We start from the raw sequence: 26,442 nt of genomic DNA, 5'->3' as shown, positions 1-26,442 counted from the left end.
ACCTTACCTGCCTCCTGAGAAACCTGTATGCAGGTCAAGAAGCAGCAGCTAGAACCGGAAATGGAACAACCGACTGGTTCCAAATTGGGGAAGGAGTTCATCAAGGATGTGTATTGTCACCCTGCTTATTTAACTTATATGCAGTTCATAATGTGAAATGCCGGGCTGGATGAAGCACAAGCTGGAATCAGTATTGCTGGGAGAAATATCAATAACCTCAGATATGCAGATAACACCTCTAATGGCAGAAAGCAGAGAGGAACTAAAGAGCCTCTTGATGAAGGTGAAACAGGAGAGTGAAAAAGTTGGCTTAAAACTCAGCTTCAAAAAACTAAGATCATGGCATCTGGTCCCATCATTTTATGGCAAATAGATGGGGAAACAATGGAAACAGTGACAGAGTTTATTTTCTTGGGCTCCGAAATCGCTGCAGACAGTGACTACAGCCATGAAATTAAAGGACGCTTGTTCCTTGGAAGAAAAGCTGTTACGAGCTTTGACAGCATATCAAAAAGCAGAGACATTACTTTGCCAACAAAGGTCCATCTAATCAGGGTTTTTCCAGTAGTCATGTATGGATGTGAAAGTTGGACCATAAAGAAGGCTGAGCATCAAAGAATTTATGCTTTTGAACTGTGGTGTTGGAGAAAACCCTTGAAAGTCTCTTGGACTGCTCAGAGATCAAACCATTCAATCTTGAAATCAATCCTTAATATTCATTGGAAGGACTGATGGTGAAGCTTCAGCTTCAGTACTTTGGCCACCTGATGCGAAGAGCCGACTCATTAGATAAGACCCTGATGCTGGGAAAGATTGAAGACAGGAGAAGGGGACAGCAGAGGATGAGATGGATGGTATCACGGACTCGATGGACATGCGTTTGCGCAAGCTCTGGGAGTTGGTAAAGGACAGGGAAGCCTGGCATGCTGCAGTCAGTGGGGTTGCAAGGAGTCAGACATGACTGAGCGACTGAAAAATAATCTACTTTTTAGGTGCAGTGTGAATCCAGATCCCAAAGCTTGGCTTTTACTCCTTAATGGGAATTCTGTTGTCTCAGTACTGCTTATGAGAACATGATCCTTTCCCCACTGCTCTGCAGTGTTCCATTTAGTAGATGACATGGAGGAAATGATACCTTTAGTATCTGTTGATTAAGTTCTTGGTCAGCCTTCTGTGGATTTAGTACTACTTTAAAATGGAATTTATGTGACTACTGGTATTATTTAAATTTGAAAAAAAAAAAGTGAGTCACTTTAGCATCTAAATAATTTTTTTTTTGGCTGGACCTCATGGCATATGGGATCTTAGCTCCCCTACCAGGGATTGAAACGTGCACCCTACATTGGAAGCATGGAGTCTTAATCACTGGATTGCCAGGGAAGTTCCCAGATAATGTTTTATGTTTACATTGTCAGTGCAATAAAGAGATCAGATAACCAGTGAGACCTGTACAAAGCCTGTGCTTAATAGGAAGGAAACTGTTTACTTATTCTTTATTTTTTATATTTAATGCTTTACTTTTTAATATTTAGGTAGCATGGTACAGATGGAATAAAAGATTAAATTGAAATACAGGATTGTAAGTGCATATGGATATATTTAGAAATTTTCAGTTAGGAGAAACTCTGACCTAGATTTTTTTAATAGGGAAAACAGGAGTTACTTATAATTCCTCATTGTGTTACTCATTGTTAATGCAAATTGGCCTTAACAGCTATAGGTTCCCACATAGGGGTAGGTGCTTACTAAATAAAAAGCATTGTATCCCTCTTGAAGCCTACTATGGCAGAAGAGAGCACAGAATTAACACATTAAATGATAAAATGAGAAAGGCCAGCAGAAAGGGAGAAAATTACAATGAAGAAATTTTTAATTTTAATATTTTTAATTGGATGATAATTGTTTTACAGTATTGTGTTTTTGCTGTACAACAAGGTGAATTCACTATAAGAATATAGATATCCCCTCCCTCTAGAGCATCCCTCCCACCACCCTCCTATCCTACCCCTCTATGTCATTGCACAATACCCAGCTGAGCTCCCTGTGTTACACAGCAGCTTCCCATGAGCTATCTATTTACATGGTAGAGCATATGTGTGTGTATCAGTGCTGCTGTCTCAGTTCGTCCACCACCTCTCCCCACCCTGCTGTGTCCACAGATGAGTTCTCTGTTCTGTTCTCTATGTCTCTACTTTGTCTTTACTTCTCTATGTCTGCGTCTTTATTCCTGCCCTGAAGATAGGTTCATAAGTAAAGTAGATTTATGAAGGGACCTGAGAATCCTGGTATTCTTTGTGGAAGTGAGCATTTTAAAGGAAAGGTACTGATCCAGATAGCATACCTACACAAATATCAAACAGAAAATAAACTCTGTATTCTAGAAGAACTCATATGAGAAAGGTTCTCAAATTTTGTCAGAGACTTAAGTGGTGATTGGTCAGTTTTCATTCCAATCCCAAAGAAAGGCAATGCCAAAGAATGCTCAAACTACCGCACAATTGCACTCATCTCACACGCTAGTAAAGTAATGCTCAAAATTCTCCAAGCCAGGCTTCAGCAATACGTGAACCGTGAACTTCCAGATGTTCAAGCTGGTTTTAGAAAAGGCAGAGGAACCAGAGATCAAATTGCCAACATCTGATGGATCATCGAAAAAGCAAGAGAGTTGCAGAAAAACATCTATTTCTGCTTTATTGACTATGCCAAAGCCTTTGACTGTGTGGATCACAACAAACTGTGGAAAATTCTTCAAGAGATGGGAATACCAGACCACCTGACCTGCCTCTTGAGAAACCTATATGCCGGTCAGGAAGCAACAGTTAGAACTGGACACACAACAACAGACTGGTTCCAAATAGGAAAAGGAGTACATCAAGGCTGTATATTGTCACCCTGTTTATTTAACTTCTATGCAGAGTACATCATGAGAAACGCTGGGCTGGAAGAAGCACAAGCTGGAATCAAGATTGCCAGGAGAAGTATCAATAACCTCAGATATGCAGATGACACCACCCTTATGGCAGAAAGTGAAGAAGAACTTAAAAGCCTCTTGATGAAAGAGAAAGAGGAGAGGGAAAAAGTTGGCTTAAAACGCAGCATTCAGAAAACTAAGGTCATGGCATCTGGCCCCATCACTTCATGGGAAATAGATGGGGAAACAGTGGAAACAGTGTCAGACTTTATTTTTCTGGGCTCTAAAATCACTGCACATGGTGATTGCAGCCATGAAATTAAAAGATGCTTACTCCTTGGAAGGAAAGTTATGACCAACCTAGATAGCATATTCAAAAGCAGAGACATTGCTTTGCCAACAAAGGTCCATCTAGTGAAAGCTGTGGTTTTTCCAGCAGTCATGTCTGGATGTGAGAGTTGGGCTATAAAGAAAGCTGAGCACTGAAGAATTGATGGTTTTGGACTGTGGTGTTGGAGAAGACTCTTGAGAGTCCCTTGGACTGCAAGGAGATCCAACCAGTCCATCCTAAAGGAAATCAATCCTGGGTGTTCATTGGAAGGACTGATGTTGAAGCTGAAACTCCAATATTTTGGCCACCTGATATGAAGAGCTGACTCATTTGAAAAGACCCTGATGTTAAGAAAGATTGAAGGCAGGAGGAGAAGGGGATGACAGAGGATGAGATGATTAGTTAGCATTACTGACTCAATGGACATGAGTTTGGGTAAACTCCGGGAGTTGGTGATGGACAGGGAGGCCTGGCATGCTATGGTTCATGGAGTCCCAAAGAGTCGGACACGACTGAGCGACTGAACTGAACTGAAGTGGTACAGTAATTAAGTGTGTCTGCCTTCTTTTGGTTATAGTGAAAGCTTTTTGCACTGGTAGACTGTGAAAACAGGATGAGCCACTTCACTTTTTATGTTCTCTAAGAATGACTGTGGTTTTTTAATTATGATTGACCAGAGTCCTAAAGATCTAGGCAAGAGTGCCTCCTCCTTAATAAGCCATACTTGAAAAGCCCAGAATGAGAACACATAATCATTAGATTTGTTTGATAAATGGACATGCTATACAAATTTGATCAGGATCTCAGAAGGAGTATCTTTGAAAAGATTTTACCATTACAAAATTTTTCATAATTAATATGTTCAGGACCCTGGTAGGCTGCAGTCCATGGGGTCGCAAAGAGTCAGACGCAACTGAACGACTTCCCTTTCACTTTTCACTTTCATGCATTGGAGAAGGAAATGGCAGCCCACTCCAGTGTTCTTGCCTGGAGAATCCCAGGGACGGGGGAGCCTGGTGGGCTGCTGTCTATGGGGTCACACAGAGTTGGACACGACTGAAGTGACTTAGCAGCAGTAGCAGCATGATGCCAAATTCAAAAGTTATACAGTACTAAGTAAGCCTGCTTTCCCCCTCTCCAGCCTTCCATCTCTCCTGCCTAGAGAAAAAGTTGTCAGGTTTGTGTGTATCCTTCCTCAGATGTTCTAAGCATTTATAGACATATATGTTCATGTGTGTCTATATATCTACAGATATCTATAGATATGTATGTCTATATATCTGTATCTACGTATGTATTGTGTGTGTGCTCATAAATGATAGCATTTTGTGTATATAGTTCCGAAATTCTTTATACTTCTAAGTCAAAATTATATCAAATTATTTTTTAACTTTGTAGGTATATATTGTCATGAATAACCTTTTTTAATCAACGTGAATATTGTTAGTAGTTTTGGGTATAAGGTTTTTTTGTTATGGTTTTATACATGCTATTATTATATTCAAGTTTTGCTTCTGTTTATTTGATTACTAAAATACATACTCAACACATGCATGCTTATACTCAAATATGTGTGTTTATGTCCACATATTTCAAAATGCCAATTATGTTTAGTTTTTTTCTGAAATGTAGTGCTCTGTTGTAAGTAATTTCAGCAAGAGTCCTTATTTATACAGGTATAATGAATTAGTGGGCTTTCCTGGTGGCAGTAAAGAATCCTTCTGCCCAATAGAAAACACAGGTTTGATCCCTGGGTCCGGAAGATCCCCTGGAAAAGAAAGTGGCAACCACTTCAGTATTCTTGCCTGGGAAATCCAATGAACAGAGGAGTCTGACGGGCTACAGTCCATGGGGTTGCAGAGTTAGATATGACTTAGGGGCTCAACAACAACAATGAATTAGTTGTAGTTAACAAAGAACTGTCAGATATATTGTGATCTAGAAAAAGAGTGTTCGTTTTTTTGAAGGTCATAACCAGACACTATGCTAAGCACTTTACATAGAGTGCATTATATATACTCTTCAAATAACTAAAGAATAGGTAATGATTTTAATTTTATAGATGTGACAGTGAAGGCTCAGATTTGAATAACTGCATATGCCTGATTATAAGGTTACTATTTTCACATTTAAAATATTTTTTTAAAGATTTTTTTGTCAAGGTTAAGTTTGGTTAAGCTTCAGTTCAGTTCAGTCACTCAGTCATGTCTGACTCTTTGTGACCCCATGGACTGCAGCACGCCTGGCCTCCCTGTCCATCACCAACTCCCAGAGTTTATGCAGACTCATGTCCATTGAGTTAGTGATGCCATTAGACCATCTCATCCTCTGTCGTCCCCTTCTTCCCCCGCCTTCAGTCTTTCCTAACATCAGGGTCTTTTCAGATGAGTCAGCTCTTCGCATCAGGCAGCCAAAGTATTGGAGTTTCAGCTTCAACATCAGTCCTTCCAGTGAACATTCAGGACCGATTTCCTTTAGGATGGACTGGTTGGATGTCTTTGCAATCCAAGGGACTCCCAAGAGTCTTCTGCAACACCACAGTTCAAAACCATCAATTCTTCGGCACTTAGTTTTCTTTATAGTCCAACTCTCACATCCATACATGACTACTGGAAAAACCATAGCTTTGACTAGACAGACCTTTGTTGGCAAAGTAATGTCTCTGCTTTTTAATATTTTGTCTAGGTTGGCCATAACTTTCCTTCCACGGAGTAAGCATCTTTTAATTTCATGGCTACGGTCACCATCTGCAGTGATTTTGGAGCCGAAAAAAATAAAATCTGTCACTGTTTCCACTGTTTCCCCATCTATTTGCCATGAAGTGATGGGACTGGATGCCGTGGTCTTAGTTTTTTGAATGTTGAGCTTTAAGCCAACTTTTTCCCTCTCCTCTTTCACTTTGATTAAGAGGCTCTTTAGTTCTTCACTTTCTGCCATAAGGGTGGTGTCATCTGCATATCTGAGGTTATTGATGTTTCTCCCAGCAGTCTTGATTCTAACTTATGCTTCATCCAGCCCAGCATTTCTCATGATGTACTCTGCCTATAAGTTAAATAAGCAGGGTGACAGTATACAGCCTTGACATACTCCATGTCCAACTCTTTGCAAGCCCGTGGACTGCAGAACACTAGGCTTCCCTGTCCATCACCAACTCTCGGAGCTTCCTCTAACTCATGTCCATTGAGTCGGTGATTGCATCCAGCCATCTCATCCTCTGTCATCCCCTTCTCCTGCTTTCAGTCTTTCCCAGCATCAGGGTCTTCTCTTGAGTCATTTTTTCACATCACGTGGCCAAAGTATTGGCATTTCAGCTTCAGCATTAGTCCTTCCAATAAATATTCAGGACTGATTTTTTTTACGATTGACTGGTTTGATCTCATTGCAGTCCAAGGGACTCTCAGGAGTCTTCTCCAATACCACAATTCAAAAACACCAATTCTTCAGCGCTCAGCTTTCTTTGTAGTCCAACTCTCACATCCATACATAACTACTGCAAAAACTGTAGCTTTGACTAGATGGACCTTTGTCGGCAAAGCAATGTCTCTGCTTTTTAATATGCTGTCTAGGTTCATCATAGCTTTTCTTCCAAGGAGCAAGCGTCTTTTCATTTCATGGCTTCAGTCACCATCTGCAGTGATTTTGGAGCCCAACAAAATAGTCTGTCATTGTTACCATTGTTTCCCCATCTATTTGCCATGAAATGATGGGACTGGATGCCATGATCTTAGTTTTTTGAATGTTGAGTTCTAAGCCAACTTTTTCACTTTCCTGTTCCACCTCATCAAGAGACTTTTTAGTTCTTCTTTGCTTTCTGCCATAAGAGTGGTGTCATCTGCATATGAGGTTATTGATACTATTTATTCATGATGTAGGAAACTATCTACTTATAATGCTCAATTTACATATATACAATTTAAATTATAACTATTGATGTAAACATTAATTTGGTAATATTGCCTTTTCTCTACTTTATTGAAGCATATTTATTGATACTTTTCATGTATCTTTAGTATTATATTAATGGCTTTCCACACTTTGAACAATCTGATTGTTCCAGAGCAAATACTATCTTCTAAGGCCTTTTTGAATTACTGTATTATGTTTTAATTGAAAATTTTCTCTCTAGCCATAAATCCCTATTCATATATCATTAGTAAAGGTACTTTTTATTAATATATTTTATATGGGTACTATTGATGATCTTCATGATGTAATCACTTAGAATGTTGTTTTTGAAGTGAGCTATTCATTCTGCTGATGATTACTAAACCTACTGTGTGCCAGAAATCATTCAAGTATTGGAGGTAGAGTGGTGGACAAAACTAGGAGTCAACATTCCAGATACATGTATTCAATTTGGGAAGATAAGTAACAAATAATGTAATGTAATGAATGTAGTGATAAGTACTCAGAAATCACAGGAACAGAATATAGAATGAAGCTTGTTGTTTAAGGTGATGGAACAGATTTCTAAAGAAATTATTTGAGCAGAGACCTGAATGACATGAAATGTGTAGGTAACTGGATAAAGAATTTTTCGTGAAGTTGCAGAAACTCTGAGGTTAGAGAATGCTTGCAGTCTTTGAGGAACAACAGTGAGGCATCAGTGGCAAAATACGAGTTCTAGTTGTTGCTCCACATCGACAACAGCATTTTGTCATATTTTTCACGTGCACAGCATTGTATTTCTACTTCTGTATGCCCTTATGGTGTGCTTACCACCAGATCGTCCCAGGACCTTTAGTTGTGGCATGCAGACTCTCAGTTGCATCGTATGGGATCTAGTTCCCAACCAGGGATCGAACCTGGGCCTCCTGCATCGGGCGCATGTTGTTTTAGCCACTGGATCACCAGGGAAGTCCCTAATTACTTTATATGTATATAATCTCAGTAGTATCATATGGTATGTATCCTTTCTCTATCTGACTTATTTTACTTAACACAATAGCCTCAAGGTCCGTCCATGTAGTCGCAGATGACAAGATTTCATCTTTTTATGGCTGAGTAATATTCCATTTTTTGTATATCCCACATCTTAGTTCATTCACCAGTGGATGGGTCCGTAAGTTGTTTCCACATCTTTGCTATTGTAAATGTGATGAACATAGGGATGCATATATCTTTTTGAATTAGTGTTTTTGTATTCATTGGATAAATACCAGAAGTAGGATATCTGGGTCATATGGTAGTTCTATTCTTAAATTTTTGAGGCATATCCATACTGTCTTCCATAGTGGTTATACTAGTTTACATTCCCACCAACAGTGTGTGAAAGTTCCTTTTCTGCAGATCCTTGCCAACATTTGTTACCTTTTTAAAAAAATTTATTTTGTTTAATTGGAGGATAATTACTTTACAATATTGTGATGGCTTTTGCCATACATCAGGGCTTCTTTGTGGCTTAGCTGGTAAAGAATCTGCCTGCAGTGTGGGAGACCTGGGTTCAATCCCTGGGTTGCGAAGATCCCCTGGAGAAGGAAAAAGCTACCCACTGCAGTATTCTGGCCTGGAGAGTTCCATGGACTGTATATAGTCCATGCGGTCACAAAGAGTCGGACACAGTTGAGCGACTTTGACCGTACATCAACGTGAATCGGCCATAGGTATACATGTGTCCCCCTCATCCTGAACCCACCCATCCTGAACGCCACCTCCCTCCCCACCCCATCACTCCATGTTGTCACAGAGCACTGGCCTGCTATTTTTTGTCTTTTCGATAATAACCAGTCTAACTGGCATGAGGGAGTATCTCATTGTGGTTTTGAATTGCATTTCCCTAAAAATTAGTGATGTTGAACATCTTTTCATGTGCTTATTGGCCATTTGTATGTCTTATTTGGAAAAAGTGTCTATTTAATAGTTCCTCTTTTTAGTCCATTTTCAAATCAGGTTGTTTTTGTTGCTGTTATTGTTAGTTGTATGGGTTCTTTATATGTTTTGTAGATTAACCCCTTATAGGATATGTTGTTTGCAGATGTCTTCTCCCATTTGATAGGTTGTCGTTTTGTTTTATTGATGGTTTCCTTTGCTGTGCAAAAGCCTTTAGTTTGATGTAATCCCATTTGTTTATTTTTGCCTTTTTCCCCCTTGCCTGAGGAAATATATCTAGAAAGATATTGCACTCCTGAGACCAATGTCAAAGATTCTGTTAAAGATGTTTTTGGTTACCTGTCTTTTTATCACTGGGTTGTAGAAGTTTTTATGTATATTCTGGATATAAGTTTTTTGCATCTATACAAAGTAAAATATTTTCTCTTTGTCTGTGGTTTGCCTGTTCGTTTTCTTCATAGTGTCTTTTGATAATTACAAGTTTTAAGTGTTTTTTACATTTATATTCTTTTTTATATAATTCTTTTCCATATGGTTTATCAAAGGCTGTTGAATATAGTTCCCTGTGTTATACAGTAGGATATTAATGAAATCTGATCTGTCAGTTTTTTTATTTTGTGGTTAGTGCTTTTTTTGGATCCTCTCCAAGAAATAATTGCCCATCTCAAGCAGATTTAGATTTTCATTCTGAATATTGTAGGACTCCCATTAGAGGCTTTGATCTCACCGATTACCCTAGCTGCTATAACGTAGACTATAAGGCAGCAAAAATGGAAACAGACCAGTTAAGAAGCTATTATAGGGACCTAGGAGAGAAGTAAAACCTTGAAAATTCTGGGATTAAGAATGTTGAACTTGCTTGTTGAATATATGGTGTTAGAGACAAAGAGAGATGGAGGGGGAGGCAGTTAGGATGATTTCTTATTTTTGGCTCACGCCACTGAATAGTGGTGGTGATGTACAAAACTACAAGTGACTGAGGTTATTTCAAACTCGACTTTTGCAAACGTAGTATGGTGTCCATGCGAAGCAATTAGAAGAGTATCCCATAATCCAGGAGACTTTTAAAGAATTCAGATATATGGCTACTTTCTTTTTACTGAGAGAGAATTTTGGAGGAAATTTTGCTCTTTGTTTTATACACAGGTGTAGTTGATATGTGTACATTTGGAAGGATATGCAGTAGGATATAATCTAGCAATACAGTATTTGATTGTTTCCATTTAAAAACTGCTATTCTTTTGCTTTTCTGTCTTCATTTCTTAGCAGTTTGAAGCTTGTGCATTTATAAAAACAAGTTAGTTTTAGTAAACTTTTATAGAGATAGTTTTTGATCAGAGTACCTTGCTGTTGCTGCTGCTGCTAAGTTGCTTCAGTCGTGTCCAGCTCTGTGCAACCCCATAGATGTCTGCACACCAGGCTCCCCCGTCCCTGGGATTTTCCAGGCAAGAGTACTGGAGTGGGTTGCCATTGCCTTCTCCGCAGAGTACCTCAGAGGTACCATAATGCTACTTTATATCTGAGTTAGAAAAGTGCATTCTTAATCTTTGAAGTGCTTTTTAGCTTCCCTGTAGGCTAAGGAATATTCTATTCTTGGGGATCAAGTTAGAGCAAATCTCAGATTTTTGCCAGCAAAAGTCATTGGTTCAGTAGAGATTTGTTTCATCAGTATTGTATATATACCAAACTTTGAATTTCTGTTCAAATTTAGGAGCTATCTTACGATAGTAGAAAGAATTTTGGCAATAGGAATAGCAAAGGAACTGAGTTCTAGTCCAGCAGTGTGATCTTGAGTAAATCATTTACTTTTTATACATCATTTTCTTCATCTGTAAAATGAGGAATAATTGATTATAAAGTTCTTTTAAAAACATATTATAAATTCTTATTGGTTTTATAAAGATTTTGGCTTTATAAAACATGTTTGAACCATCATATTAGAAACATTGGGAATTTAATCTTTGGTAATTTATGAGAAGAGAGTGAATTGTGGGCATCTTGCCTGACTCATAGAATGTTATTAAATCTGAATCACTGTTACCCGTATCAAACTTAAGCCTGTGACTGGTAAGGCTGCCTCTCTTTTAATGAAAACTTTTTGAGATAAAATTCACACACTATAGAATTCAATTCAGTGGTTTTTAAGCTACCGTCAGAATCAATTTTAGAACATTTTCATCACCCCAAAAACAAAGTATCCATGAGCTGTCACTTTCCATTTCTGCATGACCTTCCAGCCCTAGGCAGCCACTAGTTTACTTTCTGTCTGTATGGATTTACCTATTTTGAACATTTCATATAGACATGTGGCCTTTTGTGTTTGATTTCTTTCACTTAACATGTTTTCAAGGCTTGTCCATATTGTAGCATATATTAACACTTCTTTTTATTGTCACATAGTATTCCATTGTATATCCCATATTATCTGTTCATCAGTTGATGGACATTTGAGTTGTTTCTACTTTTTGAGTGCTAAGAACCTTTGTGTATACATTTTTGTGTGGACATATTTATTCATTTCTCTTGGGTATATACCTAATTTCTGGGTTATACAGTTAATTCTGTGTTTAGTCTTTTGAGGAACTGCCAGGCTGTTACCCAGAACATTTGGAAACATTTTTACATTCCGATCAGCAGTGTGTGAGGGTTCCAGATTCTTTACATCTTCCCTAAACTTATTATTGTCTTTTTGGTTATAGTTGTCCTAGTGGGTATGAAGTGGTATCACACTGTGGTTTTGATTGATTAAAGATGTTGAACATCTTTTCAAGTGCTTATTAAGGCTACCTCTTTGGGCACTTTTTCTTTTGGAGTGAAGATGTGGGTGGGAGTTGATCTGCTTAGCTCTTTTCCTAAAGTGTCAACTAAGTATTCTGAAGTATCATTTAAATAAGCAGGCTCTTCTTACTACTACTAATACTACTACTACTAAGTCACTTCAGTCGTGTCCGACTCTGTGTGACCCCATAGCCCACTAGGCTCCTCTGTCCCTGGGATTCTCCAGGCAAGAACACTGGAGTGGGTTGCCATTTCCTCCTCCAATGCGTGAAAGTGAAAAGTGAAAGTGAAGCCGCTCAGTCATGTCTGACCCTCAGCGACCCCATGGACTGCAGCCTACCAGGCTCCTCTGTCCATGGGATTTTCCAGGCAAGAGTACTGGAGTGGGGTGCCATTGCCTTCTCCGCTTCTTACTACTGGTAGGGAGTAAATCAAAACCTTAATTTAATCCGCACACCTGTTTTTACCTTCCTTATTTCTATAAAATGTAACAACAAAGAATTTCAGTGGAAATACGACTTACATCTTGTTGGAATTGTTACCTGTGTTTGAGTGGGAGAACAGAACTTTCACTGATAAATCTGTTTCTTTGTTTTGTTTATTTTTTTGAATTATTTTTGACTGTGTTGGATCTTTGGCTTTTCTCTAGTCATGGGGAGCGGGGGCTACTCTCTAGTTGCAGTGCGAGGGTTCTCAGTACAGTGGTTCATCTTGTTGCAGATCCTGTGCTCTAGGTGCACAGGCTTCAGTAGTTGCGGAACGTGGTCTCAGGAGTTGCAGTTTCTGGGCCCTAGAGCACAGGCTCATTAGTTGTGTTGCATGGGCATGCATGGGCTTAAATTAGTTGCATGTGGGATTTTCCCAGATCGGGGACCTAACCCGTGTCTTCTGCATTGGCAGGCAGGTTCTTTATCACTAACATATCTCTGACACTGAAATCTTGGCAACCTATTCTGTATTTTAAATGTTCAGGAGTAAGACTGCAACGAATAAAGCAGTATCATTATCACACAAAGAAGGATGCAGTGTGTCTGGGAATCTGTAGAAAACCTTTTCACATTTATAGTAGCCCTATTTCCTTATATCATGGAAGTTTTGCGAATTAATGTAGGATATGTAGTTGTTTTTAAGGAGCATACTTAGGTTACATAGTCTAAAATAGGTTAGTTTGAAATGACACTCTTGTTAATAGGAGCTTAATTTATTAAATTCAGAATATTTAATTTTATTTGAGATTTTGCTCTTGAAAATGTTAATTGCTGCAGCCTGGATTTGGTCTAGTCAGATCTGTGAAGTAATTTTTTTTTTTCCATTCCAGAAATACATGCTACAGGATTTAACTATCAAAATGAAGATGAAAAAGTCACCTTGTCTTTTCCTAGTACTCTCCAACCAGGTAGGAGACATGGCTTTTATTAAATCCCATAATGAATAGCGACATCTTACTTCTTCCCCCCAAATTTATTGCATGTCTTTGTTGTTGTTGTTGTTTAAAAAAAAAGCTCTTTGTTTTAGGGAGATTAAGTATTAAGATCTTGGGCAAACTCCGGGAGATGATGAGAGACAGGGAGGCCTGGCGTGCTGCAGTCCATGGGGTCTCAAAGAGTCAGACACTACTTGACAACTGAACAACAATAACAAAGTATTAAGACAGAGCTTAAAACAGTCAGGTTCGTTTCAACTTTTAGCCCACCAGAAAAAAGTAAAAAACGACAGTCATTCTATTCCAGAACATAATGCATTGTTTTCACTTTTTCGGTTTCAGTTTTTTAAAATTACATCTACCTAGTTCTTCTACTAATTGAATCCAAATATCTGAGGCAAATGTTCCACAGTTGATTTTGAGGTATAGTTAGAGAGATTAGAGAGATGCTATGCTAAGTGAGGACATGAAAGGAAAGATTCGTTGATACATTACTATATGTGCTATTTAAAAGCACAAAGAAACTAGACGTTCTGAGCTTAATATAATGGAAGAAATTATATACAAATCAGTTGGTAAAGTACTGAGACTTTGATAAATGAGCATATGAAAAGCCACAGATAATATGAAAGAAAATGCAAATGAATAATAACAGTGTGTGAAGATATTTGTCCTCCTCGTAATGAGAAATATTAAAATAACTGCTACTGATAATACCAGTTTTTGTCTGTCACGTAATCAGAAGTAAAAAAATGAATCTCAATGTGACTGCCTTAATATTACTACTAAGAATGTAAATCCATGTAATTTACTTGGAAAGCAGCCTGGCAGTATTTGTTAAGAGCCTAAAGATACTCATGTCTTTTGACCTGGAAGTTCTGGTATTAGGAATATAGTATCCTAAAGAAAAGTCATAAATACAAGAAATACCTTATGCCTAGAAGTGTCTGTTCAGACATTACTAAGATAGTAAAAAATTAGAATTAATACATTTGTCCAACACTAAGGGAATAATTAAGCTAATTATGACATATATGTATGGTGAATACATCCAGCAGTTAAAAGTGAGGTTTATGCATTCTTAACACTGTAAAGTACTTATTATAATGTAAAATTGAAAAGCAGAATACAGAATTACACATACAAGGTGATGAATCATATCTCTAAAATGGTATGAATAATATTATATGTCTGGTTGTTGACAATTGATGATTTTTATTCTTATTTATACCCTTCTCTGTTTTCCATAATTTTTATATTGAGAATATATTCCCTAAATATGAAAGTATTTATAGAAAAATTTTAAATTGGAGAAGTTTTATCCTGGTACTCTTAAAGATCTTTCATTTTGTCTTTTTCTCACTAGGATTATTTTTGTGTGAAATTATTATAAAAACAAATGTTTGCCATAAACCTGTATTAAAAGATACTGAAGATTATAACCTGAAAATAGAGAATTTCTCTCTCTGAGAAATTTTATTGTCTAGTGAATTTTCTACTTTTACTGTCTAGTGAATCCTTCCAGAAATATTCTATGTATACGTAAGTGTATGTGTACATTTTAACCCACAAATAGGATCACAAATATCAGTGGCTTACAACAGATATTTCTTGTTTACACATCGCCCTGAGGACTGCTGATCATCTGCAGACATATTGCCAACTTCCCTGAACTCCACTGAGCTCATATGACTATTGATGCCAGGCTCTGTAGTGAGTAGCTGCTATGTGCAGCATGCTATTCTCTCATATGGCAGAGGGGAGAAGCTCGGGGCTGGAGACAGCAACAAATCACAAACATTTAAAGATTCTACGTGGATGGTGATGTTCCTTCACATTTCATTGTGCAAAGCAAATAGCATGGCCAATCCCAAAGTCACTGGGGCAACAATTACCAGACATTTGATAAACTTCTAAATGAAACATAAAGCAAAAAGGAAAGCAATAAGTATAATAGAAATATAGAAAATTGAAAGAAGCAAAGAAAAATGAAAAGAAAGCCCCCCCAAAGCCAAACAGATTAGTATCCTAAGGAGTATTACTAATATTACATTCATTAAATAAGAACAGGATGGAATAGAGTAAGAACACCTTTGGAAATTATAATATATTAGGAGTAAAAAAAACAAAAGAAGTTTTGAGAGGTGAAATAGAGGCCTCTTCCAAATAGGAAGATTGGAGGACTGATCTGTCAGGACCAGACATCCAGCTAGTGAAAGAGAGGACATAGAAAATGGGAAGGGGAAATTTTGAAAAACACACAACATGAAAATTTTTTTGAACTGATGAGACAGAAGCCTTAAGTTTGAAAAAATACACTATCAAAAGGAACCTCAATTAATATAAGAAGTCCCACACCAAAGCAAATTTTAGAATTTTCAGGGGGTAGAGTGAGCTCTCAAAGAGTTTCTACCTGAGACAGGGAGTTAGGAGGAAGTTACCTTCAAGGTTCAGAAATCAAAACAGCAGTAGATTTACAATGGAAACTGGACTCTTAATAAAGCCATTCCTTGAAAATTATAAGTGAATCTGACTCTCAATTTAGAATTCTGTGCTTAGCCACGCAATGAAGTTAAAGAAAATATTTTCAGATCTTTGAAGTTATAGACAATTTTAATTCTTTGTGAAAGATATAGTAGTGGAGATGTAATTTAGCTCAAACTTCACTTGTTATAGTAAGAAGAAAATTGAAAAGTGAAAAAAATAGCTAAATAAGCAAGGTATTTAGGAATCACAGAGTTGTTACTGAGGCAGGTATAGGGAATAAGTAGCATTGGGCGTGCCTGCAGCTTATATGGGTGGGCCTGTAGAACTGTATTGTGTGTTAGCTGCTCAGTCGTGTCTGACTCTTTGCAACCCCATGGACTAAAGCTCGCCAGGTTCCTCTGTCCATGGGATTTTCCAGGCAAGAACACTGGAGTGGGTTGCCATTTCCTTCTTCAGGGAATCTTCCCAACTCAGGGATTGAACCTGGGTCTCCTGCATTGCAGGCAGATATATGAGGTTTAAAACTGTGAACTACTATTTTGATAGAAATGATAGGAAATTTTTAAAAAATTTAAAATCTGTATCATTACAGACTATATTCTGTGTTCATACTGTGAAAAGATTAAAGTCAGTAGCAAAAGACGAACAAAAAATGCCTTCTCATATATTGGAAAAATGATACTTCTGAAAATTAATGAGTCGAAGATTTGTTACAGGAATTAGAAAATATTTATAACTGAATAATAAAATTGCTACATATGGAGCATGTGGGATGCAGGTAAAGCATTATTTTCAGAGAGGATATTTAGCTCAGAAGAAAGGCTAAAAATTAATTAAGAGGGCATCAAGCTCAATGTTAGACAAAAAGAATAGATAACTTGAAGAAAGTAGAAGAGAAAGATTTAAGAGCAGAAATTAATGAAATAAAAATGAGGAAGAGAGGAGCAAAAATATTTAAAGGTGGCTTAAAATAGCCTAAGAAGAAGATACATAAACCTAGTTAGCATGTATAGAAAAAAAATAGCATAGATTCAATTGTTTAGCATTAGGAAATTTGACATAATTTTTTAAATCAAAAATATTAGTGTGTTTATCAAAAGAAGCCAGAATATATTTGCTGGAACTCATCAGATAAGAAAGGACATAAACTCCCAGAAGGTATATGTGTACGTGTGTGTGTGATGTATACCTGTATATGAATATATGTGTGTATTATATATTCACACATGTATCTCCTGAGTGCTTAATCTGTGCCATGTACTGTTTTATGTGCATCATAAACATTTGTTAATCCGTTTTGAAATAGATTCTATGATCTCCGCTTTAAAGATAAACTATTGCACCAAATGATGTATTTAACTTAAATAACTTGCCCAAGGTCAACAGCTAGTATAGTGGCAGTCATAGAACACACGCAGTTTGATTCAAAACTTTGTACTACTAACTACCACATTATGCTCCTTTTATTTTTTAAATGTTAAAAAAATATAACACATGTACATGGTTTGAAATTCAAATGATACATAGTGATAATTTGTTGTTTGTTCTATTCCTGTCTTTTTCTCAGCTCCACTTCTCTGAAGTGATCAGTTTCCTATGTATTCTTTCAAAACTGCTCCATGCTTTTATAAGCATTTATGTTTATACCATTTAAGAACACAGAAGTTAGCATGTCATGTGTATTCTCTACCGTTCTTTTCTCCTTTATATATAAGAGGTCATTTATTATCAGTATGGAGAAGGCAGTGGCACCCCACTCCAGTACTCTTGCCTGGAAAATCCCATGGATGGAGGAGCCTGGTAGGCTGCAGTCCATGGGGTCGCTAAGAGTTGGATACGACTGAGCAACTTCACTTTCACTTTTCACTTTCATGCATTGGAGAAGGAAATGGCAACCCACTCCAGTGTTCTTGCCTGGAGAATCCCAGGGATGGGGGAGCCTGGTGGGCTGCCGTCTATGGGGTCGCACAGAGTCGGACACGACTGAAGTGACTTAGCAGCATTATCAGTATATAAGAGCTACATCATTCTTGATAAGGACTTTTTACAGTAGACATGGTAAATTGTTAAGTCATTTCTAATAAAAGCAGGAACAAGTCATTGAAGATTATGACCGTTAGTATACACTATACTTTGGTATAGTATACACTATAGTATACACTATAGTTAGTATACACTATACTTTTTTCCTAGGTGACGCTAGTAATGAACCCGCCTGACAATACAGCAGACTTAAGAGATGCAGGTTTGATCCCTGGATCTGGAAGATCCCCTGGAGAAGGGAATGGCAACCCACTCCAGTATTCTTGCCTGGAGAATCCCATGGACAGAGGAGCCTGGTGGGCTGTGGTCCATAGGGACTCTAAATAAGAGTTGGACGCAACTGAAATGACTTAGCGCACACATACAAAGTATATTTGACAAAGTTTTGGAGATTTTTAGCTAATATGATATACTTAAGTAACTAATATGAATATTAGAATTAAAAGTTATCATTTACAGATGTGATTGTATTAAATTATTGAATATATATAAATATCTGTTTGAAAATCATTGGCTTTCACATTTTCTTCAGATATCTGGGTCAAAGTTACCTAGTCATTCTTTGCTTTAAGAATAAAATCCTGATTTTTTTTTTCAAATTTCAGTAAGTGGTCTCTCTTCTGGTAATAAATACTGAGCATATATCAGGAGGACATTAGTAACCTTTGTGTTTAGCCAATTCAAACTTAACAGTCGTGCCAAATACTATATAACAAAGTAAAACATCTTCGTTTCTGAAATTGGCACCATTTTAGAATATTGGTTAACTTCCCATGATCATTGTAAGGCCTAACAACCTTAGAATCAGTGGTTAAGGATCCTGTAGAGTGACAATCATTTGTGAAATGCTAGAAGATACTAACATTTTGAGGAGTAGAAAACAGGATCATAAGAAATGGTGACAAAAAGTCAGAGACTTATTCTCTTTATATAAAGTAATCTGTCTTAAATTTCATAGCTAGACGCATTAAATTTTTTATAATATAATTTTTAGTAATTTTGTTACTTCAGATTTTGCAACAAGGCAATGGCACCCCACTCCAGTACTCTTGCCTGGAAAATCCCATGGACGGAGGAGCCTGGGAGGCTACAGTCCATGGGGTCGCTAAGAGTCAGACACGACTGAGCGACTTCACTTTCACTTTGCACTTTCATGCATTGGAGAAGGAAATGGCAACCCACTCCAGTGTTCTTGCCTGGAGAATCCCAGGGACGGGGGAGCCTGGTGGGCTGCTGTCTGTGGGGTCGCACAGAATTGGACACAACTGAAGCAACTTAGCAGTAGCAGCAAGCTTTGAAAACCAAAGTTTTTTGGAGTAAGTCCTAATTTTTCAGTTGTTTAATTAATAAATGAGCTTATATGTATTAAAAGGCTTATCACCCCAAGAAGGTAAATATTGTATACCTTGGCTATTCAAATAAGGCATCTAATTTGAGGAAGCAAAGTCAGTTATATGTGAAAATAGGTATAAAATCAGACTTTCTGGCAATTGGTTCTTTAGTGTGGTATAAAATTGACAGATGAAATTTATCATGAAGTCCTTTTTCCTCTTGTTTTTGCCCTAAAATTCTGTATCAATAGCAAATATTCTATAATTAGTACTGTATAATGTGACACCAATTAAATTTAGTAATATATTTAAAAAAAACAAAAACATGTTTTTTTTGAATTTCAGGTAATAACCCTTCCCAGTAATTTGTATTTTGTAGTCTGCCACTTTTCAGAAATGGTCATTGTCAATATCTTGTTATAGTATTAATGACCCTGGAGATTTAAGACTGAGTAAAAATGTGAGCAGACTTTCTTATTTAGTTAAAAGTTTTAAATCCACTTTTATTCCAAGTAGGAAAAGTCAAAAGTAGATTTGCCATGGAATATGAAGACATCTTAATAGTTGACTTATTGAAAAACAGACTGACCAATTCCATTTATGGAATTGTAACATAAAATTTCATCAAACAGTTCTATTTTTAAAGAGGTTTTCATAGTCTAATAGATATTCTTTACTAACTTTATTGGGGCTTCCCAGGGATGGCTCAGCAGTAAAGAATTCGCCAGCCAAGCAGGAGACATGGGTTTGATCCCTGGGTTGGGAAGATCCTGGGAGAAGGAAATGGCAACCAACTCCAGTATCCTTGCCTGGGAAATCCCTTGGACAAAGGAGCCTAGGTTGCAGAGTTGGACATGACTTAGCGACTAAACAACAATAACAAAAACTTGATTACTGTGAACACATATGCCTTTTTTTCCTAATCAATGAATTCCTAATGAAAATAGAGAAATGTTATATTATTTATAGCTAAATTCTTTAGTATCAGTCAGAATTGTTTCAGGTTCTTTTACTGTTTTTATATTTACTGTCCCAGTAACTATCATTCTCTTTAAAAAAAAAAATGTATTTATTGACACCTTCAGCCAGAATGTCCGATTCAAAAAAAAAATACTATCACAAATGTCTGTTCAGTGGACCTTCAGGTGAGTTATTTGGTTTTATTTTCCTAGCATGATTCAGAATGTGGTACTTTCCTTAGTTGTGACTTTGCTGCAAATGTCTGAAATTTTTACTTGAAATTACTTTCAGAACCAGTTTGAGGCATATTAGGAAATTAGCTTAATTACTTAATAGGTACAATTAGTGTTTTGGCTAAAAATAGATTGCAATTTGTTATTCACATAATCTGCAGACTTGAACTTTTTATGACTTGGACCTTTCCAAAAAGCAAATTCAGTTTTGGAAGGTGAAGATTTGACTTTGTGAACCTCGAAAAGGATATGTCAGAAAGTCAAGAACGTTTTGAACAATGTCAGTGTCATTGCTCTGCAAGCATTACAAAATGTCAGTTTGAAGCATTAGGATATGAAAGTTCTGATTTAAGTGGCTAATTACTTTATGGTCATACTATATCTCTGATTTGTTAGATTCCCATGCTCTGGATTCTTTTATAAATAGGCACTTTAAAGGGATCAATTAAAAGTCAACATTTTGGGGGATTTTTGTGACTGGATTTATAAAATGTAGAATGGGATTATTGTTTTGTCATGCATCTGAATTTAGTAGATGACACTAGATAATAGTGATAAGGTTTTTTCTGTTATGAAAGAAAGTATAGTTGGTGCTTAAACAACGCAGGTTTGAACTGCATGGGTCCACTTATACTCAGATGTTTTTCAGTAGTAAATAGCGTACCACACATTCCAAGGTTGGTTGAATTTGGAGATGTGGAGGAACTGCAGATATGGAAGACCCCTGTCCCAGTGGTGTCTCTGGAAGCGTTAGTTGCTTTTCTTGTGCTTGCTTAGGCTGTGCGTATACTAAAATTGGAACAATACAGAGAAGATTAGCATGGCCCTGCGCAAGGACAACATGCAAATTTGTGAATCGTTCCATGTTTTTTGGGGCTACTCAGGTGGTTCAGTGGTAAAGAATCTGACTGCCAAGGCAGGAGACCCAGGGTTCGAACTCTGGGTTGGGAAGATCCCCTGGAGAAGGAAATGGCAACCCACTCCAGTATTCTTGCCTGGGAAATCCCATGAATGGAGGAGCCTGGTGGGCTACAATCTATGGGGTCGCAAATAGTCAGACACGTCTTAGCAACTAAGCACCTATAAATTATAGGTGGATTAACCCCCATAATATTCAAGGGTCAGCTGTATATATATTTGTAAAAACTCTCATTTTGTATATAAAAAAAGAATGTCTCTGTGTATAACTTGAGTCACTGTACTGTACAGCAGAGATTGGCACAACATTGTAAATCAACTATACTTCAATTTAAAAAAAACCTCCTATTTTATCTAAATTGATTTTGTTCTTATATAACAATAGAATATGTATTCAGGTATTTTTATTTGCATTTAATACTTATTGGTTTAAATTTATTTCTTTAATATTCTTAGATTTCAGGAAAGGATCAATGTATATGGCATAATTGGCAGAGAGCATGAATTTTGGATTAAACAGACCTGAGTTTTTAATCTCATTCTTGCTACTTACTAATTGTGTGACCTTGGGCAAGTTATTTAACTTTTCAGGGTTAGTTTCTTCATCTCACAAAATGGAGACAATGCCTACCTAACTAAATATTTTTAAAGCACCAGTGCATAATAGCCGGTCATACATTGAATATATTTATTTCTTTTCCTGCTTTTCATGTATTGGTGATTTGAAACTCACTAGTAAAATTAAAGAACTTTCTTAGCAGTCACTCTAAACATGACTTTAAGGTTTCCTTTAGGATTAGTTTGCCATTTACTTTAGTAAATACTGTATTTTCTACATTGCCAAGAAGAGTGTTTGAGAAACGAAGGAATGATTTGAACATTGTCAATAGCTATGAATTAATGCTTAATGACATACTTCTGATAACTTGTACTTAATATCTCCATGAAAGTATTTTCATTTATCTTCAATCACAGGTACAGGAACCTTAAAGATAGATTTTGTTGGCGAACTGAATGATAAAATGAAGGGTTTCTATAGAAGTAAATATACTACCCCTTCTGGAGAGGTGCGCTATGCTGCTGTCACACAGTTTGAGGTATGGTATTCTTTAAAATATGAGCTTCCCAAGTGGCGCTAGTGGTAAAGAGTCCGCCTGCCAATGCAGGAGACATTAAGAGATGCTGGTTCAATCCCTGGGTTGAAAAGATCCCCTAGAGGAGGAAATGGCAACCTGCTCCAATATTCTTGTCTGGGGAATCCCATGGACAGAGGAGCCTGGTGGACTACAGTCAGTGGGATTGCAAAGAGTTGGACACGATTGATGCGACTTAGCACGCATGCATTCTTTAAAATATTATGATCTTGGGACTTCTCTTGTGGACCTGTGGTTGAGAATCTGCCTGCCAGAGGCTTCCCTGGTGACTCAGTGAAGAATCCATCTGCCGGTGGAGGAGACATGGGTTCTATTCCTGATCTGGGAAGATGCCACATGCTGTGGAACAGCTGAGCCCATGCACCACAACTATTGAGCCTGTGCTCTAGAGCCCAGGAGCTGCAACTACTGAGCCTGCCTGCCACAACTGCTGAAGCCTGTGCACCCTAGAGCCTGCACATCACATCAAAGAGTAGCCCCCGCTCGCCACAACATGAGAAAAGTCCGTGCAGCAACAAAAACAAAGCACAACCAAAAATAAATAATGAAATAAAATTATTGTTTTAAGAACAGAAAGAAAGGATCTGCTGCCAATGCAGGGGACCTGGGCTTGGTCCCTGGTCCAGGTGCTAAGATTCCACATGCTGCAGGGCAACAAAGTCCACGCACCACAGCTGCTGAGCTAGCACCCTAGAGCCCATGCTCTGCAGTAACAGAAGCCATGGCAGTGGGCAGCTTGCACACCGTAACCAGAGAGTAGCCCCCGTTTGCCACAAGTAGAGAAAGCCCATATCAGCAATGAAGAGCCCGTGTGCCACAACAAAGACCCAGGGCAGCCAAAAAAAATCACGATCTTCAGTGAGACATTCTGACAAAGGTCTGTTCTCTTATTTGCCTGATTATTTGAGGCTAGATGCCTGTAACCATAATTGTATTAATGATTTTGGAATTTTTATTCTATATTCAGTTCTCTCTATTATACAGGGGAGAGAATTAGGGATGTGGGCTGGGGAATGATATTTTTATAACAGTATCAGTATTCATTTAGTAGGAAAAGCCACAGGTACAAAGTATAAAAGCAATCCAGGTGTTGAAGTTTTTTTTACCTGTATGTATGCATATATAGCTATACACAGATATATATGGATTTTATATATATATGTAAATATAATTTTGTTACCTGTGTGTATGTGTGTGTATGTGAGAGTGTGATTCCAGTGCTTATCTCTAGCCCTTTTGAGCACTTCTTCATCTTGGAATGATTTGTTGCAGTGTGTCTCCAAATGATTTTTAAAGGGAGAGTATGTGGGTGGTATACTTCCTGAGTGTTGGGATATCAGAAAATCTTTCATTTGCCTTTATATACAACCAGTTTTACTGAACATATAAAAGATTTGTTTGGAGGAGGGGGAAGGAAGAAAGAGCAGCCCCTGACATAAGTTGTCCTAGCACTGAAGCTAATAGATGTTGTTTTCCTGTTGGATGTAGACAAAGTGCCAGCCTCAGACAAGGTTACTACTTTGACACCATGATAAGGTGAGACAAAACAAGGACCCTTCGTAATTTCCTCCAGGCACAGACAAAAACAAGGTCATTTTGTTCATCACAAAAGACAAACAACTCCCTTTCTTGGTTAAAATGAGTGACTGCTGGTTGTTTTTTTTTTTTTACCAAATGCAGTCTTAGGCTTTCTCTAGTTTGCCCTCTTTATATTAACAGAAAAGATAATACTTGCTGGTAAAATTGCCTCCACTTTCTGACAGCACTCAACTTAGAATTCTTTCTTCCTTAAATCGTCTCCAAATCATTCAGGCAAATTCCAAATCACATAGTAGTTTCTTACCTTTTAACTGAGACACCCCATAGTTTCTTTTGAGTGAGTTTTCCCTTGACAAGCCCAACTTCTTCAGTAAGAGTGATACAATTGGCTTACAGTTTTTCTCTTTCAGAGGTGCATAAATGTTGGTCTAGGGACCACCCTGGTGGTCCAGTGGCTACGACTCTGAGCTCCCAATGCATGGGGCCTAGGTTTGATTCTTGGTTAGGGAACTAGATTCTATGTGCTGCAACTGAAGATCTCACATGCCACAACTAAGACCTGGCACAGCCAAATAAGTAAGTATTAAAGAAACCCAATATAGTTCAGGTTAATATGAAAAATTTTTTAATGTATAAAAACTTTGCTTCATTGTTGCTCCTGACTCCTTCATGCTGTAATTGTCATAAAAATTTGATCTTTATATAGTACTAATACATCTAAGCCTGTCAGTCATTTTCTAATTATTACCTTATACAGTTGCCTTTTAAAGACAGATGTAAAGACAAAACAGAAAAGAATTACAAATAAAAATGTTTATGGGAATTCCCTGGTAGGCTAGTGGTTAGGACTTTCCACTACAGGGAGCTGGTCAGGGTTCAGTCCCTTGTTGGGGACCTAAAATCCTGTAAGCTGTGTGGTGCAGCCAAGAATGAAAAACAGACAAAACCCAGATAAAAATATTTATGCTGTCTTTATAATTCCTACGTGTTCCCCTTCACGGTGTTCTTCATTTCTTTGTATGGATTTGAGTTACCATTTACTGTATTTCACTTGAGCTTACAGGACTCTTTTCAGTATTTTTTATAAGGCAGGTCTGCTAATAATAAGTTCTCTGTCTTTTGGCACAGCCTAATTAATAAATAAAAATAAATATTACAAAATATGTTCTAAAGTCTTTTACATCTCATTTTGTCAAATAGGAGGAGTCAGACTAAAATGTGTCTTATCCGTTTGTAGAGTAACACAATTTAAAATTTTGCTGTATTTTCTTTGTGATTGCTTGTTAAATTATTTCTTTGTACCTAGTGTTCACTTTTCATTAACTTTTAATAATTGGTGAACCCTACTCACATTCAGATTTAGATCTTTCATCAGTATAGCAGTATTTTCTTCTGTTGCATCTTCATTATGTTTCTGTTCTGATCTCTTCTTCAGGAACATCATTTAATAATAGATTTAGCTCTAGTGTCTGTCCCCTAAATGTACCTGTGATTGCTTTTATCACCTGTCCTTTGTTTGTTTGCTTTTTGCTTAATATGTATATTATTGAAGTATAGTTGACTTACAGTGTTTCAGGTGCACAGCAAGGTGATTCAGTTACGCATATATTATTTTTGAAATTATTTTCCATTATAGTTTATTACAAAATACTGACTATAGTTCCCTGTGCTATACAGTAAACCTTTTTTGCTTATTTCATCTTCCTAATTAGAAATCTAGCATTCTATTCATACTAAGTCAAACAAGTGGAATCAAAATATCATACATTTTTAGTTAGGCAAAAATTCATAAGTTTTCTAAAATATATATGTCATACATACTATTTATGTGTATACATAAGCTTTTCTACTATGCTTGATAAAGGCTTGAGAAAGAACATTAAAAAGAAAGAAAAAGATGGAGAAATTGGAAAGCATAAACTAAATGAAATGGGAGGACTGAATGTGAAATAGAAAAAGTAAAACAAACTAGATAAAAGATCATCATGTAGTCCAGTTGTTTTAAACATGACTGCTCATTAGAAGCATACCTTGAGCTCTGGAGGAAAAAGTGCAATACCTGGGCATTTGTATTTTTCAAAAAATTTCAAGATAATTCTGATAAGCATCTGGATTTTAAAAAGTGATTATAGGTTTTTCTGTAAAATTGTAGTTTTGTTTGGTGATACAGAGTTCAATTAATTTTCTGTTGACCAATCATGATACAGTGGTATAAAGTGAGTAATAGTTATATAATCACCATAGTTAAGGTGTTTATCAGTTTTCCCAATCAATAGCCAGACAAAAAATAAAAGATAATTATAATTTTAAGCCATAATGGGAACATGATTAACTTAACAATATAAAATAGTTCCATACAGTTTGGGGGGGTCAAGCACAGTGATGTAAGTGGAAGTAAGTACATGCACATGTTTTCATCTGCCTAGCCAGTGTATGTCTTTTGGTTGGTGCATTTAATCCATTTACATTTAAGGTAATTATCAGTATGTATGATCCTATTACCAT

The 26,442-nt window shown here is 37.1% G+C and overlaps 1 protein-coding gene and 1 non-coding gene across 3 annotated transcripts in view; both read left to right on the top strand.

Annotated features, from left to right (window-relative positions):
- Window positions 1-26,442, top strand: part of NPEPPS (aminopeptidase puromycin sensitive) — a 104,137-nt gene that overhangs the window by 42,705 nt on the left and 34,990 nt on the right. For both annotated transcript variants that reach the window (XM_019981599.2, XM_070773352.1), the window contains exons 3-4: window positions 13,168-13,245; window positions 22,220-22,341. In XM_019981599.2, coding sequence (XP_019837158.1) covers window positions 13,168-13,245; window positions 22,220-22,341 — 200 coding nt within the window. The remainder of the gene's footprint in view (window positions 1-13,167; window positions 13,246-22,219; window positions 22,342-26,442) is intronic.
- Window positions 21,094-21,197, top strand: LOC139177808 (U6 spliceosomal RNA). The gene has a single exon (XR_011562276.1). It is a non-coding gene; the product is annotated as a U6 spliceosomal RNA (small nuclear RNA).

The sequence above is a fragment of the Bos indicus genome, chromosome 19 (assembly GCF_029378745.1).
Source record: "Bos indicus isolate NIAB-ARS_2022 breed Sahiwal x Tharparkar chromosome 19, NIAB-ARS_B.indTharparkar_mat_pri_1.0, whole genome shotgun sequence".
NCBI lineage: Eukaryota > Metazoa > Chordata > Mammalia > Artiodactyla > Bovidae > Bos > Bos indicus.
This window is presented reverse-complemented; position numbering and strand designations above follow the sequence as displayed.